Genomic DNA, 26,427 nt, shown 5'->3' on the forward strand with positions numbered 1-26,427 from the left:
AGGAGGAATGCTGCCTATGACCCCAAGAACACCATCCCCACCGTCAAACATGGAGGTGGAAACATTATGCTTTGGGGGTGTTTTTCTGCTAAGGGGACAGGACAACTTCACCGCATCAAAGGGACAATGGACGGGGCCATGTACCATCAAATCTTGGGTGAGAACCTCCTTCCCTCAGCCAGGGCATTGAAAATGGGTCGTAAATGGGCATTCCAGCATGACAATGACCCAAAACACACGGCCAAGGCAACAAAGGAGTCGCTCAAGAAGAAGCACATTAAGGTCCTGGAGTGGCCTAGCCAGTCTCCAGACCTTAATCCCATAGAAAATCTGTGGAGTGAGCTGAAGGTTCGAGGTGCCAAACGTCAGCCTCAAAACCTTAATGACTTGGAGAAGATCTGCAAAGAAGAGTGGAACAAAATCCCTCCTGAGATGTGTGCAAACCTGGTGGCCAACTACAAGAAATGTCTGACCTCTATGATTGCCAACAAGGGTTTTGCTACCAAGTACCAAGTCATGTTTTGCAGAGGGGTCAAATACTTATTTCCCTCATTAAAATGCAAATCAATTTATAACATTTTTGACATGGGTTTTTCTGGATTTTTTTGTTGTTATTCTGTCTCTCACTGTTCAAATAAACATACCATTAATATTATAGACTGATCATGTCTTTGTCAGTGGGCAAACATACAAAATTAGCAGGGGATCAAATACTTTTTTCCCTCACTGTACCTATCAGCCCCGTTGCTCTTAAAAAAGATAACAAAATATTAGAGACAATATCTAATGACGTTCTACTCAATATACTCTTCAAACTAATTTCCTGTATCCCCTTCTCCCTCATACTAGATCTCATCCTCTCTCTTTCACTCTGATACTGCCCACACCGTAGCAATACATACTCCACGGACTCTGTTTCCTGACAATAATCACACTTTCCTGTTGGATGCTTTCCTATCACATTTAATGTCTTATTCAACTGGCTGTGTACCACCTTAATCTTGTAAAATAGCCTAATCTCTTCTGTCCCTTCCTGCCGTTCTCCCCTCCCCGACTTTCCTCTGTACTTTTTATTATATTTATTTTTTATTAAATGTTTTAGTTATTTAGCAGAAATAAATGCCTTCCCTTATTATCTCTATTCCACTGCTCCTGCCATCTCTGCACCATCACTGCCTCTGCCTTCCTCATTGAAACTTCAACGTCAACATCCCCACTACTAAGTGCTTGTTTAGCCAGTACATCTTCTCGGGTCAAGGTTTTCACATACTACCAAAATAAGAGTCCTTATTTGAAACCAATGATATATACATAAATTTACATTTTAGTCATTTAGCAGACGCTCTTATCCAGAGCGACTTACAGTTAGTGAGTGCATACATTATTTTTTTAATTTTTTTTCATACTGGCCCCCCGTGGGAATCGAACCCACAACCCTGGCGTTGCAAACGCCATGCTCTACCAACTGAGCTACATCCCTCATTGTTTGAAACACATGGTGCAAAAAGTGGATGAATTAGCAAAACAAATATTATAGCAATCATTGCTAATTTTCATTTCAGCAAAATGTAAATCAATGTACAATTCCATATAAATCACTTTCCCCCTACCATTTCATCTCTTGAACAAGGACTTTTTTCACATTTTGACACGGAAATGGTAGTTTAAATCAGAAACGCTCGGCGTAAAGTACGAAAGGGCTAGATGTTTTAATACTTTGTGGAATTGTCGCAACGTTAGCAACCCGTGGCCACAGCATATAGATCCTATTAAAGTATTAATATAGGTTGTTCTAATTCATAATTATATGGGCCACACCCAATGATTTATATATACACACCACACCCAATGGTGTATATAAAGGCCACACCACAGTTGGCAATATTAGGACTTCCGTTTTAGGCTTTCAAAATAAAAGCCCGTAGGAAAACGCTATGCGTATGATACGAATCAATATTTGTTAGCAGTTTTGCATAGTGCATAATTGTATGTTTTTATTGTCACATACACCGGATAGTTGTAGTGAAATGTGTTGTTTTACAGGGTCAGCCATAATGTGTGCATTATAATGTGTGCATTATAGTCATAGTGCATTGTGATACAAAAATATAACTACATCTGGGACAAAGATAAACTAAAGAGTATTCCTACTTTTTATTAGATGAAGAATATTATAATGTGGAGCACATTGATAAATGGTCGGAGCCTAAGTATATGAATGTAATGAACATAAAAATATTACAAATATATATAAATCATTATTTGGAAGGATGCAATTTTGAAATGTAATGTCTTACTGTATTTATGTTGTATTGCACAAATGTGGACTTTAGAAAATAATATCGATTGTGTGTGTGTCCCTTTACAACTGGGACGCTGTGGTGTGAATCGGTGCTGCTACGTCGACAGGAGAGCCACAGAGCTGTAAACGGATCGCTCGAGCATCGCAGAGAGGGATGTAGCTGGGTAGGAAGCGGACAGTACACAAGACAGACTTCGTAATTTAGCTCTCAGAATATAGCTCAGCGTGTCAGTCACAGCAGAAATATTACTTCACGTCATGGGAGAGATCATATGTAATCACATAATAACACAGCCTGGATGTTTTTTCTAACGGACACAAGAAGACGTGCCTGTAAACGGAACTATTTATGGTTTGGGAAGGTTTTATGGGAGTAGTTAGCTAGCCAGCTAGCAACCTTGCTGGCTCGTTGGAGGAAATTTTGCAAGGATGCTACGGTGGATAAGGCAACAGCTGGTAAGTTAGCCTCTTTGCTAACTAACTAGCTATATTTGCTCGCAAGTGTACTTTGCTATTGAGAAAGACGTTGATGCACATGAAACAATATGGTGTGGTTGTTTTGAAGAGTTGAACATCCAACCAGAACTGGCTGCTATTAGCTAAGTTCGCTTAGTAGGTAACGTTAGCTAGTGAGCAAGTTATCTAGCTAGCTAGCTCGTTTGTTTACCAAACATTGGCGTGGCTAGCAACTAACTACTAGTAGGTACATGAAGCCATCCAGGCCCACTTATACATTCTACTCAAACTTATTTTGGCTAGCAAGTTTGTTAGCTGTTGTGCCTGATGATCTAGCTAGTAGCTAAGCTTTTTTGACAGTAATAGTTATGCTAAAAACTAACTAGCCAGCTACTGTAGCTAGCTATAATTGGCATTGGACAGTTTAGCCACAGATATGTAACGAGTCGGTGTCAATGGTTAGCTTGCTACCATCTAGCTAACTAGCAAGCCACTTACTTTAGCCGCTGCATTGAAAAGCCAGACATGCAGGCAGATGTATAGAACTAGCTCAGCACTGCCGTTGTATAACAGTTTGCCTAAATCTTAGCTACAACGCCTAGCTACCTAGTTAGCTACAGCAGCATTAGCTAACTAATTCAGATTCTCGAAGGCTATGGCTAGCTAGAACAATTACTATTTCCTCTCAATGAATCAGGGTTAAGATCCAATTCAAGATCCATTTAAATCAGTTCAGGAGATTAATTGAAATGTGTATTAATGTGGCACTAGCCTTCAATTAGCATTTTTCAGTTCATTAATTTAATTTCAATTAACTTCCTGAATTGACCCTAAACTCAATTTTGTTAGCTACATAGCTAGTATGCAGATACAATACTGCTGCAGAAACAATCAAAATCAACTCTCCCCTTTTTGTCATGAATAATTAATGAATGCTCTTTTTAGTTGTGGACAGTACACAAGACATGAGGTGTGGTGCTAAAAAAAACACATGAGGTGTGGTGCTTAAAAAAACAGCCTACTTGATGACCTAGCCCTAATAGTTACTCATTGACTAACATATTGTTTCTGTTGAAGGTCAGGATTTTGAGTTATGCATATGGTTCACTGTCTGCCAGTGGAATTCAGCCAACTGCTTAGCCTACAGTTCTTCATGAATACTTGCATACAGAATTTGAGAAGTTTATAATGCAAGTGACTGCGCAGTGACCTTGACCTTGATCTCATGTGAAAGGTTGCTTTCAGGAAAAACAAGCAGTCAAGGGGAGTAGTTTATCTGAGTAATTTCATTGATATAATAGTGTTTCCCAACTCCAGTCCTTAAGTACCTCCAACAGTACACATTTTTTTGTAGTCCTGGACAAACATACCTCATTCAACTCATCAAGGGCTTGATGATTAGTTGACAAGTTGAATCAGGTGTGCTTGTCCAAGGTTACAGTACAAATGTATACTGTTGGGGGTACTCGAGGACCAGGGTTGGGGAACGCTGATTTAATACACCACGGAACATTGTTTTTCATAGAATGGGCTGAATGTTATTATAGAATGCTCAGGCTACACACAGTAACTGTCACTATCACCGACCAGCCTAATCCACTGTAAATCAGAATAATACGACATGAGGTCAATTTCTTGCTAAATGGGATCATGGCAGCAGGTGAATGATGATAGGGACTGCCCAGCCTGAGCTGACCTTTTGTAGATGGGGATAGTACGGCCAGGGAGGGAGGGGGATGGCCAATCCTATCCCAGCTGCTGTTACCTGCACCACACTCATTCCCAGTCCTCACTTCATTAACTTCACACTGATGCGGTGCCACTCACAGCTGTGCCTTCAGACTGAGCTCCCGAATGTGAAATAATTTTTTTATCAGAAGGCTGTTCTTCATCATGAGAGCCATCCACAAGTTAGGGTATAATGATGAATAATGGTAGTGCAGAGAGCACAAGTAGCCATTTCAAGTGTTATATTTCCCAGGACCTACAAACTAGGGGTACTGCTGTGTGAGGGATTTGTTTTTACTTTAGAAAATATTTATTTATTTGAGATTGTAACCTGTGTCTCAGATTTGAAAGGTGTTCAAATTCAAATGCAGGAACAAATTATCTGCTTTGTTTTAGTGTCAACAGAACTAAAACCGTCAGTGATGATGGCAATGCTACCATAGCAGTGTCGGTTTGCTGACTGCTCACTCACAGAATATCCTGAAATGGGCAAAGGAAACAGTATCTTACAACACTGTGTGAAACAACCTGTGGTTTACATTAGTTTCAAGGCAGCCTTGAGCATTGCAGAGGGGGAGAGAGAGAGCCATTTGGAATCCTATTTATTTGCCATTAGGTTTTAATGAGCTTCTTCATGTTGTGGTTTGTTTTGATTTATTACAGCTCCTCATTCATTATCCCCTCCATGTAGCTGGGCTCTGGGTTTCCCTCATGATGGTAGTTGCAGGCTTTGTTAGAGCATTAATTAACTTGACAGTTCTAGGCATAGGAGGGGCATGTCAGACCAGGTGACATAAGCAATTTCATCCAAGTTGTAGCTTGTCAGACAGGTAGTAGGCCAAACCTAACTATATAAATATTTTTTTTTCTCAGAACAACGAGTTACCGTATGCAGATGTCTATCAAATAATTAGCTGTGTTGATGAGTCAGTCATTCCCTGGCACAGATGGCCATATTGACACTTGTCTCTCATAATACTGCTTAGTGGTTACACAAGAATTTCCAGAAACTCTCTCAACATGCCTGCCTGGTGAAAATATAACTCTCTGTGACATCGTCAGCTCACCCCCTCTAAAATTCCAGACAGCAGCACATACTGTATACATCACCTATGATAAACTAGTGATAACAGATTATGTTTGATCACCAAGGAGGACAAAGACTGTACTTTTAAATGTGCTTGGGGGCTTAACAGCACAGGCAGATCATGAGATGAGAGATTTTGCCTGGGTTCAGTGAACATGGCCAAGATGGTCAGAGCTGTGTGTGTGTAAGAGTGTTGTGCAAACACATAAGCCCATTGAGGAGGGCGGGCTGTGACAGTAATTGAATGCATGTGTTGCTGTCTGGCCTCAGTGACATGGCCAACTCATTCTCACTACAGTGCAGGAGAGGAGTCAGAGTCAGCACTAGCCTATAGGCCCACCTTATGAATATGATGCAATGGACAGACAAACTGTCTTTGTTATTACCCATCATGTGGCCCAGATTAATTTACTCTCTTTTGAACATTGTGTACATAAATGTTAATTTAAGATAGGGCCACCTTATAGCATTCTAATATTGTTCTTCTTTAGTTCCATGCAATAAGGAAGTTATTGACCAGCCCACTAGTGTAGTTGTTCAGTACAGTGCTTGGTCACTGGCTGCAGGCTAGAAGTGTTTTTCTGACAGATAATCAGGGTGCAAAATAGTGTTAGTAATCAATGAGTTCGGCTATTTAAATATAGACTAGGGTGTTTTCACATAAAGTCCTCTTTAAAGTGTACTCTGGGGTAAAAATAAAAGCAGAAATATGTATTCACTCTTTGTATTCACACTGCCCTTGCCTTTGAATGAGGACTCAACTCTTTTGCCAATTCACTTCACATATTTTGTGGTATGAGTCCTCTTTTCATTCACATTGCCATATTTAGAAAGGAACCAAGATCTTTTTCCAACATTCACTCCATGCGCTCTGGGTTTTTCCATCAGAATGTGTTATTGGACAGCTAGATATACCTACTTACATTTTGGAAGATAATAGATTGCATTTAGTTAAAGATGCACCATCGCTCCGCCATTTCCTGCTTGCTAAAATTCTAATAGTTCGCCTAATTTCAGATTGTGACAAAACAAGCAAGTATAGTGTAGATAATCATTGTACCATCTAAACCGCTGTGAAATATCTTTCCCATAACCAAAAATATTGTATTTTCAGCCCGGGACGCATAGAAATAGCGCACATAAAGCAGATCTACCGCTCCTTAGACTTGTTTTCAATGAGAATGACAGATCTAAAACTTACATTTCTATGTGAATTTGGTCAGGTCACCCAAAAAGTTACATATTGCAGCTTTAAAAGATGAGCCATAATAATTGTAAATATTATTGGTAACAGAATAAATAGCAGAAGAATAACTGCAGATTAAATAATGCTGTAATTGAAAATTGTACACCCAATGTAGGCTACTGCCCCTTTAAGAGCTAGAATAGATTTTGTACCCTATGTTGCGATTCTCACCAAATATGTTGGCATCTTCTCACACTATTCAAACCCCACAATCGAATAAAAGGCTTATGAAGCTCCTCTTCGCCTATAGATCACATATTGCAAACAAATAATCTGAATTAAAAAACTCTATACATATTTTGGAATTTCTGTGCATCCTTGACAATCGCTAATCAATAGGCCTACCCAAAAACAGCAACAACAAAAAAATCCAGGAACCAGCACATCATCATCTCTCTTTTGTGGCACCAATGTGAGAGTTTTTGGCAGGGGAAACAGTGTGTGGTATGGGAATAATGACAATGGAACCTAGGGAGCTTTGTGTTCACATTGCCCTAAAAAAGGGAAACGGACCGCAAAATTCAAGCGAACCGAACTGACCACATCTCGAGATGGTCTCAGTTCGGTTCGCTTTGGGGGCTCTTTTTAGGGGTCTGAGTTCCTTTTAGTGTTCACACTGCACAAAAAATTAAGCGAACCGCACTGAGTTCACAAAAATTGGCTGAAAGGGACCAAGTTTGAACACCCTAACTATTGAAAAACATTTTGTACTTTTTCTGACAAGTCTCTAGATAAAAGTTGCCCATATTGGTTCTGGGTGAGTGGTAGAAGTTTGACCTGTTCCTTACCCCCTCCTCTCTCTCTCCTCCAGGGCTTTGACCCTCCCCATCAAAGTGACACCAGAACGGTTTACATCGCAAACCGCTTCCCTCAACATGGCCATTATGTCCCTCAGCGGTTTGCAGACAACAGAATCATATCATCCAAGGTAAGGCAGAGGTGTTGAACCCCTAGGTTTTGTGTCAAAAGCAACAACAAATGTTCAAATTACTCAACCATTTTATTTCAGTATCAAACAACTCACACTTTGATGTTCCTGTTCCCCCCTTTTAGTACACCGTTTGGAATTTTGTTCCCAAGAATCTGTTTGAACAGTTCAGAAGAATAGCCAATTTTTATTTTCTCATCATATTCCTGGTCCAGGTAAGGGCTTGCCTCAGCACACAGTCTACCATGATTCAAACTGTTGCTGGCCTAAATACTATACTATTACTAAATATTGTGCTATTCAGTGGCCAGTGAACAAGAATTGCTGTGTGCTCTTGAGCATACTGTGCTCAAGTATGCATCTGGCTACTCTTAGAGGCCACACTTTGATTTGTGCTTTCTGTGGCCGCCACTGTGTCCAATTCTAAATCTATTGCTTCGTTATACATAGTACAATATTCATGATGCATTTTCTGCAATAAGGATGGCTTCAGCTTACGAATGGCCAGTGTGCTTTTAGGTTAAATGAAGAAACGACACTATTGCCAACTATTGTCTCCTTTGACATCATCTCTTTATTTTGCAGCTAATGATAGACACCCCCACTTCCCCTGTCACCAGCGGACTTCCTCTGTTCTTTGTCATCACAGTAACTGCCATCAAACAGGTGAGAACAGCAACATGTTTACTTCCTATTTTTTTCTTCAACATCAACAGTAGATCCAATAAATTGAATGTGGCTGCTTATCATACATACTGTACTTTGTCTAAATGTCAGAATGTCTAGATGGTTAAATCTCATCCCTTCCCTTCCCCCACCACTCAGGGCTATGAGGACTGGCTGAGGCACAAGGCGGACAACGAGGTGAACGGGGCGCCTGTGTTTGTGGTGCGCAGTGGCAGCCTCGTGCAGACCCGCTCAAAGAACATCCGAGTGAGTCACCTCACTGTCATAATGAGTCCTGCCTTGTACAGCACACCGTCCTAACACTTAGCATACCCTACACCCACATTTCAGACAAACAGCTACATGTCATATAACTCCCACTTTTGGCTGGTGCTTTGTACCACTGTGTTAAAGATTTGTCCGAAAACCAATTGGCCAGGCCAGGAATGTAAAACCAAGGTACCACCCACAGTCTCAGGCATTACATTCTTTGCTTAAATGTTGGTACTCACTAGCCCGTGTTAAATGTCTTCACCAGGTAGTTATTGAATAAGAGGATTTGTTCCCAATTTAACAAAGGTTAGCCAGATGTAGCTAGCCGATGTTAAAAATCAGCACTCTTCATTCGTGTACTCTAATAATCCACAAGGTAGAATAAATCATACATTAAAGATGGAATCCGCAGTAGGGGAAACACCCCCCACCACCACCATTATTGTTTTTATTGCAGAGCTGAGGAGTGCCATGGTAAAAAAAAAATGCAGGACATATTGTGCTCTTCTATCGCATGTGCAATGATGTCGGAGGGGAACAAATTGTTTGTTTGCAGTAACTTCTTTGTTTTTGTAATATTGCAAACGGATGTGGCTGTTTCACCATTAAGGATTCAAGCTTTAAACTGCCAGAAGAATAAGTGTATTCAAGTGCTATTTTAGTTTGTTGTTCTTCCACAGTTCTGCAGATGGAATGCAGCAGTTTTCACATGGGAAAAGTTTTGCTATTTTTAAAACAGTGCATGGTGGCGTTCACTATTGTCTGTCCAGTCTTCAGAAAATATTGGATTCTGAGGTCGTGGATATCATGGGGGAGATTTGCTCCTCATTCATCTGTTGTGACGTGTCTGTCTGTGCTGTCTGCTCAGGTGGGGGACATAGTCCGGGTGGCCAAAGATGAGACGTTCCCAGTGGACCTGGTCCTCTTATCATCGGACCGAGCTGAGGGGACATGTCACATCACCACCACCAGCCTGGACGGAGAGACTAATCTCAAGGTTGGGCTTTTAATCTTCCATCCCCGCTCTCTCTTTCTCTCTCTAAGCACCTAAATGAGTTAGCTTTCCCCTCTCACAAGGGGAGGAAAAATGGCTATTTCCTTTCATTTCCATGATAGTACTTGTGCAGTCTGTCGAGAGATCATGTTTTTGCCAGAGGCAACATATCTAATTATCTGCTTCTAATCAAAATGCTTGTGCCATATAACAGTTTATTTTTTTATTTATTTTTTCGTGAAATTTATTTTTTGTCAGTTTTTTCTTGTGCAATCTCAGGGGTGCAGCCTCTGTCATCAGCCTTCTGTTCCAGCTACTTGTTTTTTATGGCTGTTTGTTGCAGTAATGACATTACAATCCATTGGGGGATGGAATCGCTTTCTCACTGAGGGGGTTTGAGCACCAGATTGGATTTTGCCTCTCAAGCAGTCAAGGAGTGATTCAGTTAAATTATAAATGTAAACCTAACAAGCCTTGTGGCCTCTTTAACCTTTCAAAGTGTATTTATATTCTATAAAAGTGCTATCTTTGTCCCTCTCTGTGGTCCTGTAGACTCACTACTCTGTGCCGGAGACATTGGTGTCTCAGTCGGTGTCCAGGCTGGAAGCCCTACATGCTGTGGTGGAGTGTCAGCAGCCAGATGCAGATCTGTACAGGTACGCTACAGTCACCCTGCACTCACTGGCCAGTCAGGACGCTGAGCTCTCCTTTCAATGTCCCCGGAACTGAACATTATTATTTCTCACATTCACATTTCTACTGGCCAGAATGGAGGTATTTTTTTTAGGGTTGAATGACAGGACTGTTGGTGTTGCGGTTTCTCTGTTACTCTGTTACTCTCCCCATTCAGCAGAAATGTTTCTACTTTCAGGTTTGTCGGACGAATAACGGTAACACAACAAGGAGAAGAAATTGTAAGGTGAAATTGCCAAATGTGCTAATTCTAGTTTTTATCTGTGTTGCATGGATGGAGTGGCAGAAATTGTTTCCATTTGCTGGTGAAAGAAAAGTTATTATGTGGTATCATTCGCTATTTGTCGCTGCCTCCTTAGACCCCTTGGACCAGAAAACCTACTGCTTCGAGGAGCAAGATTAAAAAATACCAAAGAAATTTTTGGTAAGTGGCTTCTGGCTCTCACTGTTGCTATCCACATTGTTTTCTGTCCTCAGTTATCCTCTCAGTTTTACTCAGTTGCCCAGTTGGTTGTTGTCTATGCAGGGTTCAGTAAAGTTCCACTCTTGATTTGCAGGTGTGGCAGTTTACACTGGGATGGAGTCCAAGATGGCCCTGAACTACAAGTGCAAATCCCAGAAGCGCTCTGCAGTGGAGAAGTGCGCATTAGGACATTCTGCAACTCTGAACACTTCTGAGTTTCCTCTTCTCATGTTTCAGGTTCATCTCTATGTACTGTACATCAGACTGTGTGTATCTGTGCTGTTTTTCTCTCAGGTCCATGAACACCTTCCTGCTCATCTACCTGGGCATCCTGCTGTTTGAGGCCATCCTCAGCACTATCCTGAAGTACGCCTGGCAGGCTGAGAACAAATGGGACGAGCCCTTCTACAACCAGAAGACGGAGCAGGAGAGAAACAGCAGCCAGGTCAGTCACTGTCTGAAACTATTCACACTGATACATCATGGTCTAAAACAGAGGATCTTAGATTTCATAGGATTCTTGGATACTTATTCTTTGCAAATAGTTTGTGGTTTTGGGGGATAATGTGGTGAGTGAGTGAAGGAGGTGGAAGGATGTATTATTTTTTCAACAACTCTTGGTGTGGCTTCCCACGCAGTCGCAGTTGGTATGACTCAACGTATTGTGACGGCATAAGAGAAAGTAGCGCTCACCCTGACAATTCCCATCAGTCAATAAGAAAGGTGCTCTCCTAAAACCTCCATTCACTTTCCAATGAGGTCTCAAGCCATTTGCTGTGTGTCCCTCTCCTCCTCCCACCCACTTCCTTGTTGACAGATCCTGAAGTTCATCTCTGATTTCCTGGCGTTTCTGGTCCTGTACAACTTCATCATCCCCATCTCGCTCTACGTCACCGTGGAGATGCAGAAGTTCTTGGGCTCGTTTTTCATTGGCTGGGACTTGGACCTCTATCACGAGGAGAGCGACCAGATGGCTCAGGTCAACACGTCCGATCTGAACGAGGAGCTGGGACAGGTACGGACACCAAGCACTTCATTATTAGTCTCAACGTCATAGCTGAGTTAGTTTGTGTGAGTGTGTAATGATCAGCCTCTGTTTATTTCTGTTCTAGGTGGAATATGTATTCACGGATAAAACCGGCACCCTGACGGAGAACGAGATGCTGTTCCGTGAATGTTCAATCAACGGTATCAAATACCAGGAAATCAATGGAAAGCTTGTACCTGAGGGGATGACGGATGACTCGCTTGACGGATCTGTGCCTGATCTGGTAAATACCATTAAAACCTCACATATATAATATAATATAATATAATATAATATGCCATTTAGCAGACGCTTTTATCCAAAGCGACTTACAGTCATGCGTGCATACATTTTTGTGTATGGGTGGTCCCGGGGATCGAACCCACTACCTTGGCGTTACAAGCGCCGTGCTCTACCAGCTGAGCTACAGAGGACCACGATATATCGCCCAAGTGACTTGTGACCAGTATTTATCCATTCACTGTCTGTCTGTCCATTCATGAAATATACATGGTTTGTCTGCATTTCCACCCATGTGTTATACTTGTGTTCATTGACTGTCCTCATGGCTTTGGACCGTCAGTGGTTTGATGACTCTAGGTACTGTACTCATGTCTGTCTGTCTCTCTCTCTGTCTGTCTGCCACCTCTCAGAGTCGGGAGGAGTTGCTGTTCCTGAAGGCAGTGTCGCTGTGTCACACAGTGCAGATCAGCTACGAGCAGCCAGGCGACGGCCCGGGGGATCCCTTCTCCCACGCTAACGGCTTCTCCTCCCAGATGGAGTACTATGCCTCCTCGCCGGACGAGAAAGCACTGGTGGAAGCCACGAAAAGGTACCCAGGAGGATAGCTGTCGTGTCATGCTGTTCAACCCATGTGTACTGTTGTTGGTTAATAAAATCAATATCTATAGCTATATGACCAGTGCTGGTACTACAGGTATTTTTGGACATACAAGCACTCAAACAAATGAACATTTATTGAGACAAATGGTTTTCGAGGTTCAGCACATTCCAGACCACGGTCTGAATATTACAGTTATGGTCATGTGGGTTATGTATGGGAAACAGTCTGCATGTTACAGTATTTATGGTCAGCAATGTCACATTATCAAATTTAATTGCAGGATGGGGGTAACCTTCATTGGTAGCCATGGAGAAACTATGGAAATAAAAACATTTGGAAAGTCAGAAAAGTAAGTATAATTGTGTATGATTGAAAATTCCATGGCATTTTATGTAGATGAGAACCTGTACTGTGCATAACAAGTAATGTAATACCTGTAATTCCCTTGTTCCACAGGTTTAAACTACTCCATGTACTTGAGTTTGATGCAAACAGAAGGAGAATGAGTGTCATATTACAGACACCACCAGGTACAGTGATTTCTCTCCATATTAGACTTGAATGGCTCATTCATAAATATTGTATTAGCATTTCATTACATGAGGTCCTCTGTAGCTCAGTTGGTAGAACATGATTCTTGCAACGTCAGGATAGTGGGTTTGATTCCCGGACCACCCATACGTAAAATTTTTTATGCACTTATGACTGTAAGTCGCTTTGGAATAAAAGCATCTGCTAAAATGGCATATATTAGATAGATAGATGGATAGATGATGTTACCCACCTTTTGATTTAGTCCTGTAACGTGGTTCAGTCCATTTCCCTGTATTTCATATCGGGCCAAGACTGACTATGACAACTCATTTGCGATATATTTTGTCTATTGCTGTAGGGGAAAAAGTACTATTTACAAAGGGAGCTGAGTCCGCCATTCTTCCCTTTACTACAAGTGGAGAAATCGACAAAACCAAAGTACATGTAGATGAATTTGCCTTGGTGAGTAAAACCACATCACATCATATTAGACAAGGCACTATGTCCATCCCTTATGTGCAGCAGGTTCTTGCTACGCTGAATGCTATCTTTTATTATCTGTGCTGAAGAGCACACCAGAGCAGTTGGGACACTTCCTGTCTGAAATGAACACATGGGTACTTGGATGCTCACGTGCACATGGACACCCTCACATACCACATTTTAATTCCACAAGATTGGAGATAAACTTCACACGCTATATTGAAATGCCACTTGTCTGAAAAAAGTCCCCACATTTTTCCATGCGTATTGCAATGTAAAGATTACTTTTGGTCCTTCCCCCTAGAATCCCCTATCAAAAGCAATAAATCCAATTTATCCAGACATCAGGATCTACCGAGAGATAGTTTTTGATAGGATATACCGAGAGATAGTTTTTGATTTGTGACTAGCAGGTGTGTGGTTATTTGATATAGACCCAGTCCCTGACAGCTTCTCATTTCTCTCTCTTTCCCCTCTTTCTTCCCCCTCTCCAGAAGGGCCTGCGGACGTTGGTGGTGGCCTGCAGACACTTCAGTGTGGAGGAGTATGAGGTGGTGGACCGGCGGCTCCACGAGGCCCGCACGGCCCTGCAGCAGAGGGAGGAGAGGCTGGCCGAAGTCTTCAGCTTCATAGAGAAGGACCTGGAGCTGCTGGGAGCCACTGGTGTGGAAGACAAGTATGTCAACAACACTGTGGCGCATGTCTGGTCACGGGTTAGCTCATTATGAAACCAAGCAATGTTATCTGAAAGGGTTGGGCTATTTGAACAATCGATCAGTAGAGTTTGTTAACATATACAGTGCCTTCATACCCCTTGACTTATTCCACATTTTGTTGTTACAGCCTGAATTCAAAATAGCTTAAATCGTTGTTTTCTCATCCATCTACACACAATACCCCATAATGACAAACTGAAAACATGTTTTTAGATTTTTTTGCAAATGTATTGAAAATGAAATACAGAAAAATCTAATTTACTTAAGTATTCACACCCCTGTGTCAATACATGTTAGAATCACATTTGGCAGTGATTACAGCTTTGAGTCTTTCTGGGTAAGTCTCAAAGCGCTTTGCATACCTGGGGCCTAATTTATCAATATTGCGTAGAAACTATTCTTAAATACTACTTTCGAACGGAATTTAGAATGTTCATACGCGTAGAAAAAGTAATACGCACACCGGTAGGAGATAACCATTGATAAATACCAATTGTTCTTAACCTCAGTGCTCATGCAGGACCTTGGCTATTTGCATTTCTAAACGCCCCTAATTAACCATATTGTTCAAAATCATCCCTGTGTGTAATATACAATGCCGTACCATGAAATACATTGCAAGCAAAATAAAAACAAATCGGCAAGCACCCGCTGAAAAGTGCCAGTTGCCAAAAACACGAGGGTGGATGGCACTTGGATGTGCACAGGAATGGCATGTTTGCCGTTTTAAAGTAGGTCTTAAATCCTCGCAAAAATCCTATGAGATTGGTTTTGGAAAACGATATCTGATGAGAAAAGAAAAAGTCCCACCTGTCTCTAAAAACGCGCTCTCTGCAAAATGCAGCGTGTGCCAAGTCTTCCAACAGAGCAAGATCAACCTCTCATTCAATTTCACATTATCTCAGTCTTTTATAGTATTTCAACAATGGTTTTACTTTCACACGTGCCTCTAATTTAACAAATTACTGTACTTTATATGGATTATTATCGTAACAAATGCACTGATGTGGTCAAATTATATGCCTGTCAAGATATGTTGCATGAATTCACAATGTAAATACTGTACAATGAAATCGAAAAAAATGATTTACTGTGACACTAGAGGCACATGGCTTCCTCCTCTGTTCCTTGTCAACAGATTGTTTACCTTGACAGATCATTGTGACTCATCACCTCTGTGCAGCAGCAGCCTCCCTAGGCTGGGGGCGGGGCTCAGCCCTCCTGAGCCTAATGCACTTAGCCAATCAAACATGACTCATGCCTTTCTGCATGCAGCCCTGCTACATCTCATACATCAGTCACCAAGTGTGCTGCTGCTGCTGCTGAGCATAAAGGCATTGCAAGCATGCTGCTGGAACGAGATGGTGCTCTGAATTTTGGAATATAGGCTCTGTTAACACTGGTTAGAGGGGTTTCAAGGCATGCCTTTAGAAAGGATCAGTATGGAAAAGGTATGCACTCACTAACTGTAAGTCGCTCTAGATAAGAGCGTCTGCTAAATGACTAAAATGTAAAATCATGAACCAACATTCAAGCTCGTTTTGTGTGACTGTGTTGTTGAGAGGCCTGTCATAAAATGTAATGGGGCATATGCATGCTCCATTACAACAATAATGTAACAAAGGCTCAACTGCCATCATCTGCATCTGGGTTGGTTTTGAGTGCATCTTAAGGCAACTATTCATGTCTAAGCTGATTACAACATTTATTACATGGAATGCCTCAGACTGACTCCCTGTCAGTCACACATGCTGAATAGAGTGGCCATGGAGACACTGAAAATCAAATTTGTCACATGCGCCGAATACAACAGGTGTAAACCTTACTGTGAAATGCTTACTCACAAGCCCTTAACCAACAATTTAGTTCAAGAAATAGAGTTAAGAAAATATTTATTTTTAAAATAAAAAGCAACACAATAAAATAATAATAACAAGGCTATATACAGGGGGTACCGGTACCGAGTCAATGTGCGGGGGTACAGGTTAGTCAAGGTAATTTGTACATGTAGGTAGGGGTAAAGTCACTATGCATAGATAATAAACAGCGAGTAGCAGCAGTGTAAAAAAAGGTGGCCATTTGATTAATTGTTCAGCAGTCTCATGGCTTGGGGGTAGAAGCTGTTAAGGAGCCTTTTGGACCTAGACTTGGCGCTCCGGTACCGCTTGCCGTGCAGTAGCAGAGAGAACAGTCTATGACTTGGGTGACTGGAGTCTTTGACAATTATTTTGGGCCTTCCTCTGACAACTCCTAGTATATAGGTCATGGATGGCAGGAAGCTTGGCCCCTGTGATGTACTGGGCCGTACACACTACCATCTGTAGCGCCTTACGGTCAGATGCCGAGCAGTTGCCATACCAGGCGGTGATGCAACCGGTCAGGATGCTCTCGATGGTGCAGCTGTAGAACGTTTTGAGGATCTTTTCAGTCTCCTGAGGGGAAAAGGTGTTGTTGTGCCCTCTTCATGACTGTCTTTGTGTGTTTGGACCATGATAGTTTGTTGGTGATGTGGACTCCAAGGAACTTGAAACTCTCGACCCACTCCACTAAAGCCCTGTCGATGTGAATGAGGGCGTGTTCGGCCCTCCTTTTCCTGTAGTCCACGATCAGTTCCTTTGTCTTGTTCACGTTGAGGGAGATGTTGTTGTCCTGGCACAACACTGCCAAGTCTCTGACCTCCTCCCTATAGGCTGTCATCGTTGTCGGTGAAGCAGAGGCACTGGATTTGGCCACTAGTCAGTGTTAATCCAGGAGAGACACTGTTGTCGTTGACGTTTGAGTGTGTGTCTGTGTGCTTGCTCTGCAGTGAGACCCAGACAGACCACACCATCTGCCTGTGACGCAGCCCAGTCTCCTCTCTCTTTCTCTCTCTTTTCTAATTAATTCTCCCTCCGGCGAACACTGTGCTTATAGAACTTCTTGCTCAGAGGATGCTGCTCTGCTCACCCCCCACAAAAGGAATGAGCCTCTACATTATTGAGGATATAATTAATCTTAAGCACCCTCTCTTTAGCCTCTTAATCAGTATGGCTTTCACCACCTAACTTTAACATTTCTATCTCAACATCATCTCTGTATTCATACTGCAGTGCCGCTTGTGAACAACATGCTTAGTATGGCTGTAACAATACCAGTGTTGTAGACGTGGATAGTATCGACTATCCACCTCTACGCTGATTACTACATTTATTACATGGAATGCCTCGGCTAGGGCTGTGACGATACAAGGATTGCAATATTTTTTTCCATGGCAAAAATGAAAACACGAAGCAAACTCTTTGAAATTTGACGAACTGACTTGTTGGAAAGGTATCATCCTATGACGGTGCCATGTTGAAAGTCACTGAGCTCTTCAGTACGGACATTCTACTGCCAATGTTTGTCAATGGAGATTGCATGGCTGTGTGCTCGATTTTATAAACCTGTCAGCAACGGGTGTGGCTGAAATAGCCAAATCCACTAATCTGAAGGGGTGTCCACATACCATGTAGTGTACATACACGTTTACTTCAGGAGGATGGTCTCAACACACTCCAATGGAATATGGATGCGTGCAAATTTGCTACAGCAGCATTGAGGCTAATCAGACAGGTTATATTAATTGTGCAAATACAAGCTGTACGTTTTTTGCCTCCTGTGGTGGAAGGATGAAAATTGAGGTTGAAACAAACAAACAGACACACAAACAAACTTTGTTCCTTGTACTGCAATCAGTGTGCGGTACACTCACAGAAACCCTCCCTACTGTTTAACAGAAATGAACCACCTCTGGTTCTACCTTTTTCGGTCTTCATTCAGCACAGAGGCTAACGTGTTATGTCTGTGTCCCCAGGCTGCAGGAGAAGGTCCAGGAAACCATTGAGGCGCTGCGTCTGGCCGGGATCAAGGTGTGGGTGCTAACCGGGGACAAGCACGAGACGGCGGTCAGTGTCAGCCTCTCCTGCGGCCACTTCCACCGCACCATGAACATCCTGGAGCTGGTGCAGCAGAAGTCTGACAACGAGTGTGCTGAGCAGCTCCGACAACTGGCAAGGAGGTAGGATACTGTCACTCACATCTACCACCATGTTTCCCAATGCTCTTCATGTCACTCACTCACTATGTCTATGATCCATGTGTCCTGGGTTGACTAGTCTACATGCCCTCATCAGCAGGTTGTTGTATTCAGGGTGCAATAATGAAGTATAGAAGGCAGAGATTAACGTCATATTTATCGTTCATGATCAATGATGAGTGTTAAGGACAGTGCTCTCCAATGAAGAGAATCACTGTGTAGTGTGAACATGTCAGAATGTTGTCAGAGCAGCTCTGGGAACCTTCTGTTCTGTATCACCACTGATACAGTCCCTTTTTCAATGGTCCTTGGCTTATTAATGGTGAAGGAGGAGTCTCGGTGCAGGTCCCCTGGGGGGAGACTATCATTAGGCACGATGCGCCGCGGATGACTCAGTTTGGAAAGCGGAGAAGAGTTGCCATAGCACTCTAACTGAATTTGGAAGATTATTATTTTTTTGTAGAGGTAGTCACGACACTAATCCTCCCACATACCACCCGTGCTGCGTGACAAATTATGGAAATGGTTATGAGAAATCATGACCATTAATATGTTTTTATTAAATTCCATTTAAAAATAAGTTGATTATATTCGGAGATTATGCATAACCCTTCCAGTGATGGCCCATTTGTGAGATGCACTGTAGTCTCCTGTAGTTCAGTTGGTAGAGCATGGCGCTTGCTACGCCAGGGTTGTGGGTTCGTTTCCCATGGGGGGCCAGTATGAAAATGTATGCACTCACTAACTGTAAGTCACTCTGGATAAGAGCGTCTGCTAAATGACTAAAATGTAAATGTAAAATGTAGTGTGTGTGTGTACGTCCTGTGCCTTGAGGACCTCTATGCTAAGGCTGTATAGTTATACCTGCTCTCCTCTGTGTTCCTCTGTGTGTGTGTGTGTGTGTGTGTGTGTGTGTGTGTGTGTGTGTGTGTGTGTGTAGGATCAAAGAGGACCATGTGATCCAACATGGCTTGGTGGTGGATGGGGCCAGCCTGTCTCTGGCGCTGCGGGGGCACGAGAAGCTCTTCATGGAGGTGTGCAAGAACTGCTCTGCCGTGCTGTGCTGCCGGATGGCGCCCCTGCAGAAGGCTAAGGCAAGTTACCTTACTGTCACTGCTTCACCTCACTACCAGCCTATTAGGGCTTTCCTTTATGAATAGAGCCAGTGAACAGCGCTATTCGGATTTCTCTCATGCTCTGTCAAGAATTAAGAACAAATGTATTGTTAATGTAAAGATGATTGTCTACTGACAGGCTACATACTTACATCCTAGTAGAATGAACATACTGTATGATTGAAATAGAGGTTACAACAGATTAAAACAGTGCACTCTTACAACTCACTCACAACCAATGTTGGGGAACATTAGTTTTAAAACGCTACGCTACAACGTTAGTCGTTACATTACTTTTTTGTTACCAAAAACAGAAAACCCTCTGAAGATGTGTTGGTCATTCTTATGCGCAGTAGAGGTAGCACACTACCTTTTGAATGGCTTATAACCTACGTCCATATCACTCTGTGCTATACTAACTCATGTAACAATGACAGATGCAATATCTCCTTTACAATACTTAAATACATATGTAAAACCAACTAGGCACAGTAAAAGGCGAGCTCAAATAGCTTACAAGAACAACTGGCTACCAATCTGTTGTACAGATACGAACTGGGCAGCGAGATTATATGGCCTATACGATCACATTGTGCGCTTTTAGTGCCCTTTTTAACGTTAGCTAGCTAGCTACATCATATCAAAGCTGTTGTCTGGTTTGCTTGGTTAGCTAGCTAGCTAATAGCCAATGCCATGGCAAGGAAGGTTGGAATTAAGCTAGCCTGTTATGCTAGCGACGATGCTAACCGTTTAGCTATCTAGCTAACGTTAGCAAGCTAAATACATGGATCGAAGTCTGTCTGGCACTGGCAGGTGTAAGGGGTAACGTTACTTACAGCATGGTGAATTAAATTCAACATCTTGCTAGCTAGCTAGCAACAATAGCCAGCTGCAGAGTCACATATTGGCTACCTAGCAACATGACATCATTTCTAATTTCTGGAGGAGGTGGAAACTCAATTCGAGCTAGCCCACCAAGGCCAACCCGGGTTCACTTCAAAGTGCCAATGGAAAACGGGGCTTTAGTGCCCTTTCCTTTATAGCGAAGAGAGAGCTGGAGAAATGTCAATTCTTATTAACTGAGCTTAACTTGTTCACCAACGTTGTTTGCTATTAAATAAACAGGGCACTCGCCTGAACCCGATGATCCGCGTGAATCCTGCGAGTAGCGTCAGTCAAGATTCGAGGGGTAACATCTGTTCTTTTCTTCTACCAATTCAAAATAGTTCCACAATGTATTCTCTGGCATCTCGCTAGTTATCTCGCTACTAGCCAGCTACCCACGACAACGTTCGTGCAGAAACAGAAAGAGTGCGAACCAGAGTGAACACAGCCTAGGGGGAGGGATTTTCATTTTTTATTTGCACCAACAAAGAAAAAGCTAAATAATATTGTAAAAGTAACCACTTGCTTATTAGAAAAAGTAACTGATTACTTAAATTGAAAAACGAACACCTTAAGTTACTTGTTACCACAAAAAGTAATCTGAGTACTCTAACCCGTTACTTTGTAACGCATTACCCCCGACACTGCTCACAACAGTGCACTCTTACAACTCACTCACAACAGTGCACTCTTGCAACTCACTCACAGCAGTGCACTCGTACAACTCACTCACAGCAGTGCACTCTTACAACTCACTCACAGCAGTGCACTCGTACAACTCACTCACAGCAGTGCATTCGTACAACTCACTCACAGCAGTGCATTCGTACAACTCACAACAGTGTACTATTACAAATCACTCACAACAGTGCACTCTTGCAACTCACTCACAGCAGTGCACTCGTACAACTCACAGCAGTGCACTCGTACAACTCACAGCAGTGCACTCGTACAACTCACAGCAGTGCACTCGTACAACTCACAGCAGTGCACTCGTACAACTCACTCACAGCAGTGCACTCGTACAACTCACTCACAGCAGTGCACTCGTACAACTCACAACAGTGCGTTATTGCTACTCACTCACAAATCACTCACAACAGTTAATTCTTGCAACTCACTCACAACAGTGCACTCTTGCAACTCACCCACAACAGTGCACTCTTGCAACTCACTCACAACAGTGCACTCTTGCAACTCACTCACAACAGTGCACTCTTGCAACTCACTCACAACAGTGCACTCTTGCAACTCACTCACAACAGTGCACTCTTGCAACTCACTCACAACAGTGCACTCTTGCAACTCACTCACAACAGTGCACTCTTGCAACTCACTCACAACAGTGCACTCTTGCAACTCACTCACAACAGTGCACTCTTGCAACTCACTCACAACAGTGCGCACTTGCATGACATGCACAAATTGTCTTAACTTCCTTAAAATGGATAGCTATTTCAGTTTAATCTTTTGGTTTCTCTGAGTTTTGTATTAGTGGTCAATGCAGTGGAGAGTAGAGTATCTGGCCAGTGCTGTGGTTTTATCTGCAGTGTTACATTAAAGGTTAATTGCTGTGGACATGCTCCTGGTCTCATTTGGACTGCTTCTTAATGAGGATTTTATACTGCTTGGCAGGTGGTGAGATTGCTGAAAACATCTCCAGAGAAACCCATCACTTTAGCCATTGGGGATGGAGCCAATGATGTCAGCATGATTCAAGAAGCCCATGTTGGCATAGGTAAGTCCTCCACCCCATCAAATTACAGTAGGGTCGTTCCACCTCAAAGCACAAGAAAGAGGATTTCGACACCCACCATCTCAGATTGTTCTGAAATCGTTTCTGTTGTTAGATAAGATTAGCATTCCTCCAACATTATATTGTTGAAATATAATTCAAAAAAATAACATTTACAAAATTCACTGAGAATACATTGCATAGGATGAAGAAACAATACTCAGAGCCGCAGCTCCATACTACTTGTCAAACATGGAGAACTGATACTATTGACTCGTTGTTGGGGTGGGGTGTAGGGGGTTCTGTGGATGGCTTTTGACCACTTCTTTGGATTCCTCATGTCTTACTCATTAATAGAAAAAAGTTTGGTCCAAATCGGACGTTAGGTACTACAATGATTGAATATTATATGAATCCTATAAATTAAAATGGACAATTTGGGTGCAATCAATTAGCTTAATTTCTCAGAGATCTAATTTTTTTTCAACAAAATAATGTTTCCGGAATGCTTATCTTATCTGTTTCTAACTACAGAAACGATTTCAGAACAATCCAAGATGGTGGGTGTCATGGCTTGCTGAAATGGCATGGAACGACCCAATAACCAATTACTCAATACTGTATTTTTTTTGTAGTTTCAGTACAAAGTGGCTAATAACAGACTTCATTTTTTCAGGAATCATGGGCAAGGAGGGAAGACAAGCAGTACGAAACAGTGACTATGCAATAGCAAGGTTTAAATTCCTTTCCAAATTGCTGCTTGTCCATGGCCACTTCTACTACATTAGAATAGCAACCCTTGTACAGTACTTTTTTTACAAGGTGAGTTCAGTGTTTAAGGATGCTTTGCAGTGTCCTATACAATGAAAACCAATACAGGAGCTAGATGTGATTGTCTCGGGTCTAAATCACTTTTTGTCTTCTTTTAGAATGTGTGCTTTATTACGCCCCAGTTTTTATACCAGTTCTTCTGTCTGTTTTCACAACAAGTAAGTGTCTTTCAATGTCTCATTAGTTCTATTTGTTCATTTTTTGTGGTCCCTTATTACTGTTGCTTTGTGAGTGTTGTATCAGTGTACTGTGTTCTGTGTGATCAACATCCCTGTTGTTCTGAAGGTACCACGTGTAGCTTTATCTCCCCTGTGGGATCAACAACTCTAACTGTCCAGGTTTGGATCAACAACATATAAATTAGCCAAATGTAGGACCTAGTTGATGGTGGATAAAGAACGGAAGTGATTTTCTTGGCAGGTGTGGGTGTGTGTGCTGTGTTGTACATGGCCCGGGGTTATGTGGCAACTTTGGCCTACCTCGTTGTTGTGTCCCTGTTTCTCCAGACTCTGTATGACAGCGTCTACCTGACGCTCTACAACATCTGTTTCACCTCCCTGCCCATACTGGTGTACAGCCTGTTTGAGCAACTGGTCCATCCGCATGTGCTGCAGAGCAAGCCAGTGCTCTACAGGTAGGACATGGTGTTCTATTTTACTTTTTTTTTTTTCAATACAGAATGAGGCTGTACCTCCATTAGATGCATTTACATGAAAACATGACAAGTATTTGCTAACGGACAGTACTATCCCTTTTTATCCCTCCACACCAACAGAGACATCAGCAAGAACTCCCTCCTCTCCTTCAAGACCTTTTTGTACTGGACACTGCTGGGCTTCTGCCACTCATTTGTCTTCTTCTTTGGTTCCTACATCCTGATGGGGGAGGACACATCTCTCATGGGGAATGGACAGGTGAGGGTGGCTGGGCCAGGCCAGGGCTGCATGTACTGTACCATCTGCTCTACCTCTGGTAGTGGTCCTGTTGGGGGAGAGGGGGCCAGATATCCACCCCCCCACCTGGCTTGGCCTGACGGTGGGAACCTGACTTTGAACCTGATTGTGAATTTTATGTGCAGATCTCTGGGAATATTGATTGGGTGTTTTACCTAGACACAGTAATATGAAATATTGATCTTTCAGTTTAAGTTAGGCAGTGTGATGGCAGTAATTTCTAGACTGTTCCAGGAGGCTGCCTGTGTTGTGATGGTTCTATTCATGCTGCAGCCCTCTTTCTCTCTCTATTCTGTCTGTCTGTGTCAGTCTTTCTACTAGATCAGGGGTGGGAACGGACTCAATATACTTTAAAATGACTAAAACCAAATCGAAACGGTGAAGAAAGGATAATGGACCTACATTCATACAGTTTCTTGACTGTGTCCAGCTTGCTAATAATCACCTAAATGAAAGCTAGACAGTCAGGGAGCATCAAATTCCCCAAATGATGGATAGAGGACTATTTCTTTGCCAGTTTTGACGGTGAGGAAATATATCAAATTTTCCTTGCGGCCCTCCAGACCTCGTTGAAGACCGAATGCGGCCCCCAGGGCAAAATGAGTTTGACACCCCTGTACTAGATTGATGTGAGGTGTTGTTGAAAAAGCACTCACCATGTTGCTCTTTTTCGCTTGTCGTTCTTTCTTTTGTTTATTTTCTTCTTCTTCTCCCTCTTTTCATGCTCTGCATGTCGTCAGATTTTGAGAGCTAACAGACAACTGGTAAGAGTTGACTGAATTACAGTGGATGCATGCCCGTCATAGTTACTACCCTGCCATCTGTTGCTATAATTGGTCCATTCTATATCAGCATCCTGCTTGGTTATGCTTTTGATGATGTGCCATGTTTCTCAGTGTGAGTGATGATGGCTAGTTGGAGACACTCGCTTCAATAGCTTTCAGAGAATCAGTAACTTCCAGTGTCTCCACAAGTTTGTCATCAAGGGCGGCAGGTAGCTTAGTGGGTAAGAGCGTTGTGCCAGTAACCGAAAGGTCGCTGGTTCTAATCCCCGAGCCGACTAGGTGAAAAATCTGTCGATGTGCCCTTGAGCAAGGCACTTAACCCTAATTGCTCCTGTAAGTCGCTCTGGATAAGAGCGTCTGCTAAATGACAAAAAAAAAAAAAAAAAAAATCAATTTAGCTTACAAGGCTTAGGCCTAGTCTTCTGGAAAGCTGTGTCTAATACACTGAGTGTATAAAACATTAAGAACACCTGCTCTTTCCATGACCAGGTGAATCCAGGTGAAAGCTATGATCTCTTATTGATGTCACTTGTTAAATCCACTTCAATCAGTGTATATGAAGGGGAAGAGACAGGTTAAAGAAGGATTTTTAAGCCTTAAGACTATTAAGACATGGATTGTGTATGTGTGCCTTTGAATGGGTATGGTAGTAGGTGCCAGGCGCACCGGTTTGTGTCAAGAACTGCAATGCTGCTTGTTTTTTCACGCTCAACAGTTTCCCGTGTGTATCAAGAATGGTCCACCACTCTAAGGACATCCAGCCAACTTGACACAACTGTGGAAAGCATTGGAGTCAACATGGGCCAGCATCCCTGTGGAATGCTTTTGACACCTTGTAGAGTCCATGCCCTGACGAATTGAGGCTGTTCTGAGGGATAAGGGGGGGGGTCAACTCAATATTAGGAAGGTGTTCCTAATGTTTTGTATACTCGGTGTACATCCCTATTAAAGCATTATTCCTATGATAGATGTTATGCCATTGTATTGTCTATGTGAACATTTTTAAATGTTTTATTTTATTTGTCTTGTAGATGTTTGGAAACTGGACCTTTGGCACTTTGGTATTCACAGTAATGTTCATCACTGTTACACTGAAGGTAAATAATGTTATTTCAGTTTTTGCAATTGTTTGATTTATAAATAATTCTAAAAGCAATCCCACATGAAATCTATCACTGTTTGATATTGTTGTCACGGTCACCTCACTCCTCTGTGCTCTCCTATGGCCTTTCACATGCTGTTCTGACCAAACTACATGTTGTTTCTCCTCGCTGTCAACAGCTGGCCTTGGAGACCCACTTCTGGACGTGGATGAATCACTTTGTTACCTGGGGCTCCATCGCCTTCTACTTCGTCTTCTCCCTGTTTTATGGGGGAATCATCTGGTAAGCTGAGCTGCCATCTTTTTCCCACACAACCTGTGGATGTCTTGTACACATGGCACTCCAGTATATATAGTATGTGATAAGACCAACAAGTGTAATTGTACTGCATGTGGCATACAATTTCACCTGTTTTACAGTGGCTAGCATCGCTATCTCTATTGTCTTCTCAGACAGTCAAAAAGCTTCAAGTTTCATTCCAGGCTCTACTCACAGGGTTAGTTGAGCCTCAACAGATGTTGGCTGG

At 42.4% G+C, this 26,427-nt stretch overlaps 1 protein-coding gene across 3 annotated transcripts in view; it reads left to right on the plus strand.

Annotated features, from left to right (window-relative positions):
- Positions 1-2,395: 2,395 nt before the first annotated feature.
- Positions 2,396-26,427, plus strand: part of LOC121533374 (phospholipid-transporting ATPase IF) — a 35,496-nt gene continuing 11,464 nt past the window's right edge. For 2 of the 3 annotated variants that reach the window (XM_041839255.1, XM_041839257.1), the window contains exons 1-28: positions 2,396-2,758; positions 7,631-7,747; positions 7,873-7,962; positions 8,333-8,413; positions 8,573-8,680; positions 9,555-9,683; positions 10,233-10,336; positions 10,552-10,599; positions 10,733-10,797; positions 10,931-11,012; positions 11,131-11,281; positions 11,654-11,851; positions 11,949-12,107; positions 12,517-12,695; positions 12,988-13,056; positions 13,164-13,237; positions 13,600-13,703; positions 14,219-14,400; positions 18,273-18,476; positions 19,435-19,588; positions 22,130-22,232; positions 22,906-23,051; positions 23,159-23,218; positions 23,567-23,694; positions 23,836-23,974; positions 24,754-24,777; positions 25,830-25,895; positions 26,080-26,183. In XM_041839255.1, the coding sequence (XP_041695189.1) occupies positions 2,732-2,758; positions 7,631-7,747; positions 7,873-7,962; positions 8,333-8,413; positions 8,573-8,680; positions 9,555-9,683; positions 10,233-10,336; positions 10,552-10,599; positions 10,733-10,797; positions 10,931-11,012; positions 11,131-11,281; positions 11,654-11,851; positions 11,949-12,107; positions 12,517-12,695; positions 12,988-13,056; positions 13,164-13,237; positions 13,600-13,703; positions 14,219-14,400; positions 18,273-18,476; positions 19,435-19,588; positions 22,130-22,232; positions 22,906-23,051; positions 23,159-23,218; positions 23,567-23,694; positions 23,836-23,974; positions 24,754-24,777; positions 25,830-25,895; positions 26,080-26,183 (3,095 nt within the window). In that variant the 5' untranslated portion in view covers positions 2,396-2,731. The remainder of the gene's footprint in view (positions 2,759-7,630; positions 7,748-7,872; positions 7,963-8,332; positions 8,414-8,572; positions 8,681-9,554; positions 9,684-10,232; positions 10,337-10,551; positions 10,600-10,732; positions 10,798-10,930; positions 11,013-11,130; positions 11,282-11,653; positions 11,852-11,948; positions 12,108-12,516; positions 12,696-12,987; positions 13,057-13,163; positions 13,238-13,599; positions 13,704-14,218; positions 14,401-18,272; positions 18,477-19,434; positions 19,589-22,129; positions 22,233-22,905; positions 23,052-23,158; positions 23,219-23,566; positions 23,695-23,835; positions 23,975-24,753; positions 24,778-25,829; positions 25,896-26,079; positions 26,184-26,427) is intronic. The other variant, XM_041839256.1, reaches the window with a different exon arrangement.

This window comes from Coregonus clupeaformis, chromosome 20, assembly GCF_020615455.1.
Source record: "Coregonus clupeaformis isolate EN_2021a chromosome 20, ASM2061545v1, whole genome shotgun sequence".
NCBI lineage: Eukaryota > Metazoa > Chordata > Actinopteri > Salmoniformes > Salmonidae > Coregonus > Coregonus clupeaformis.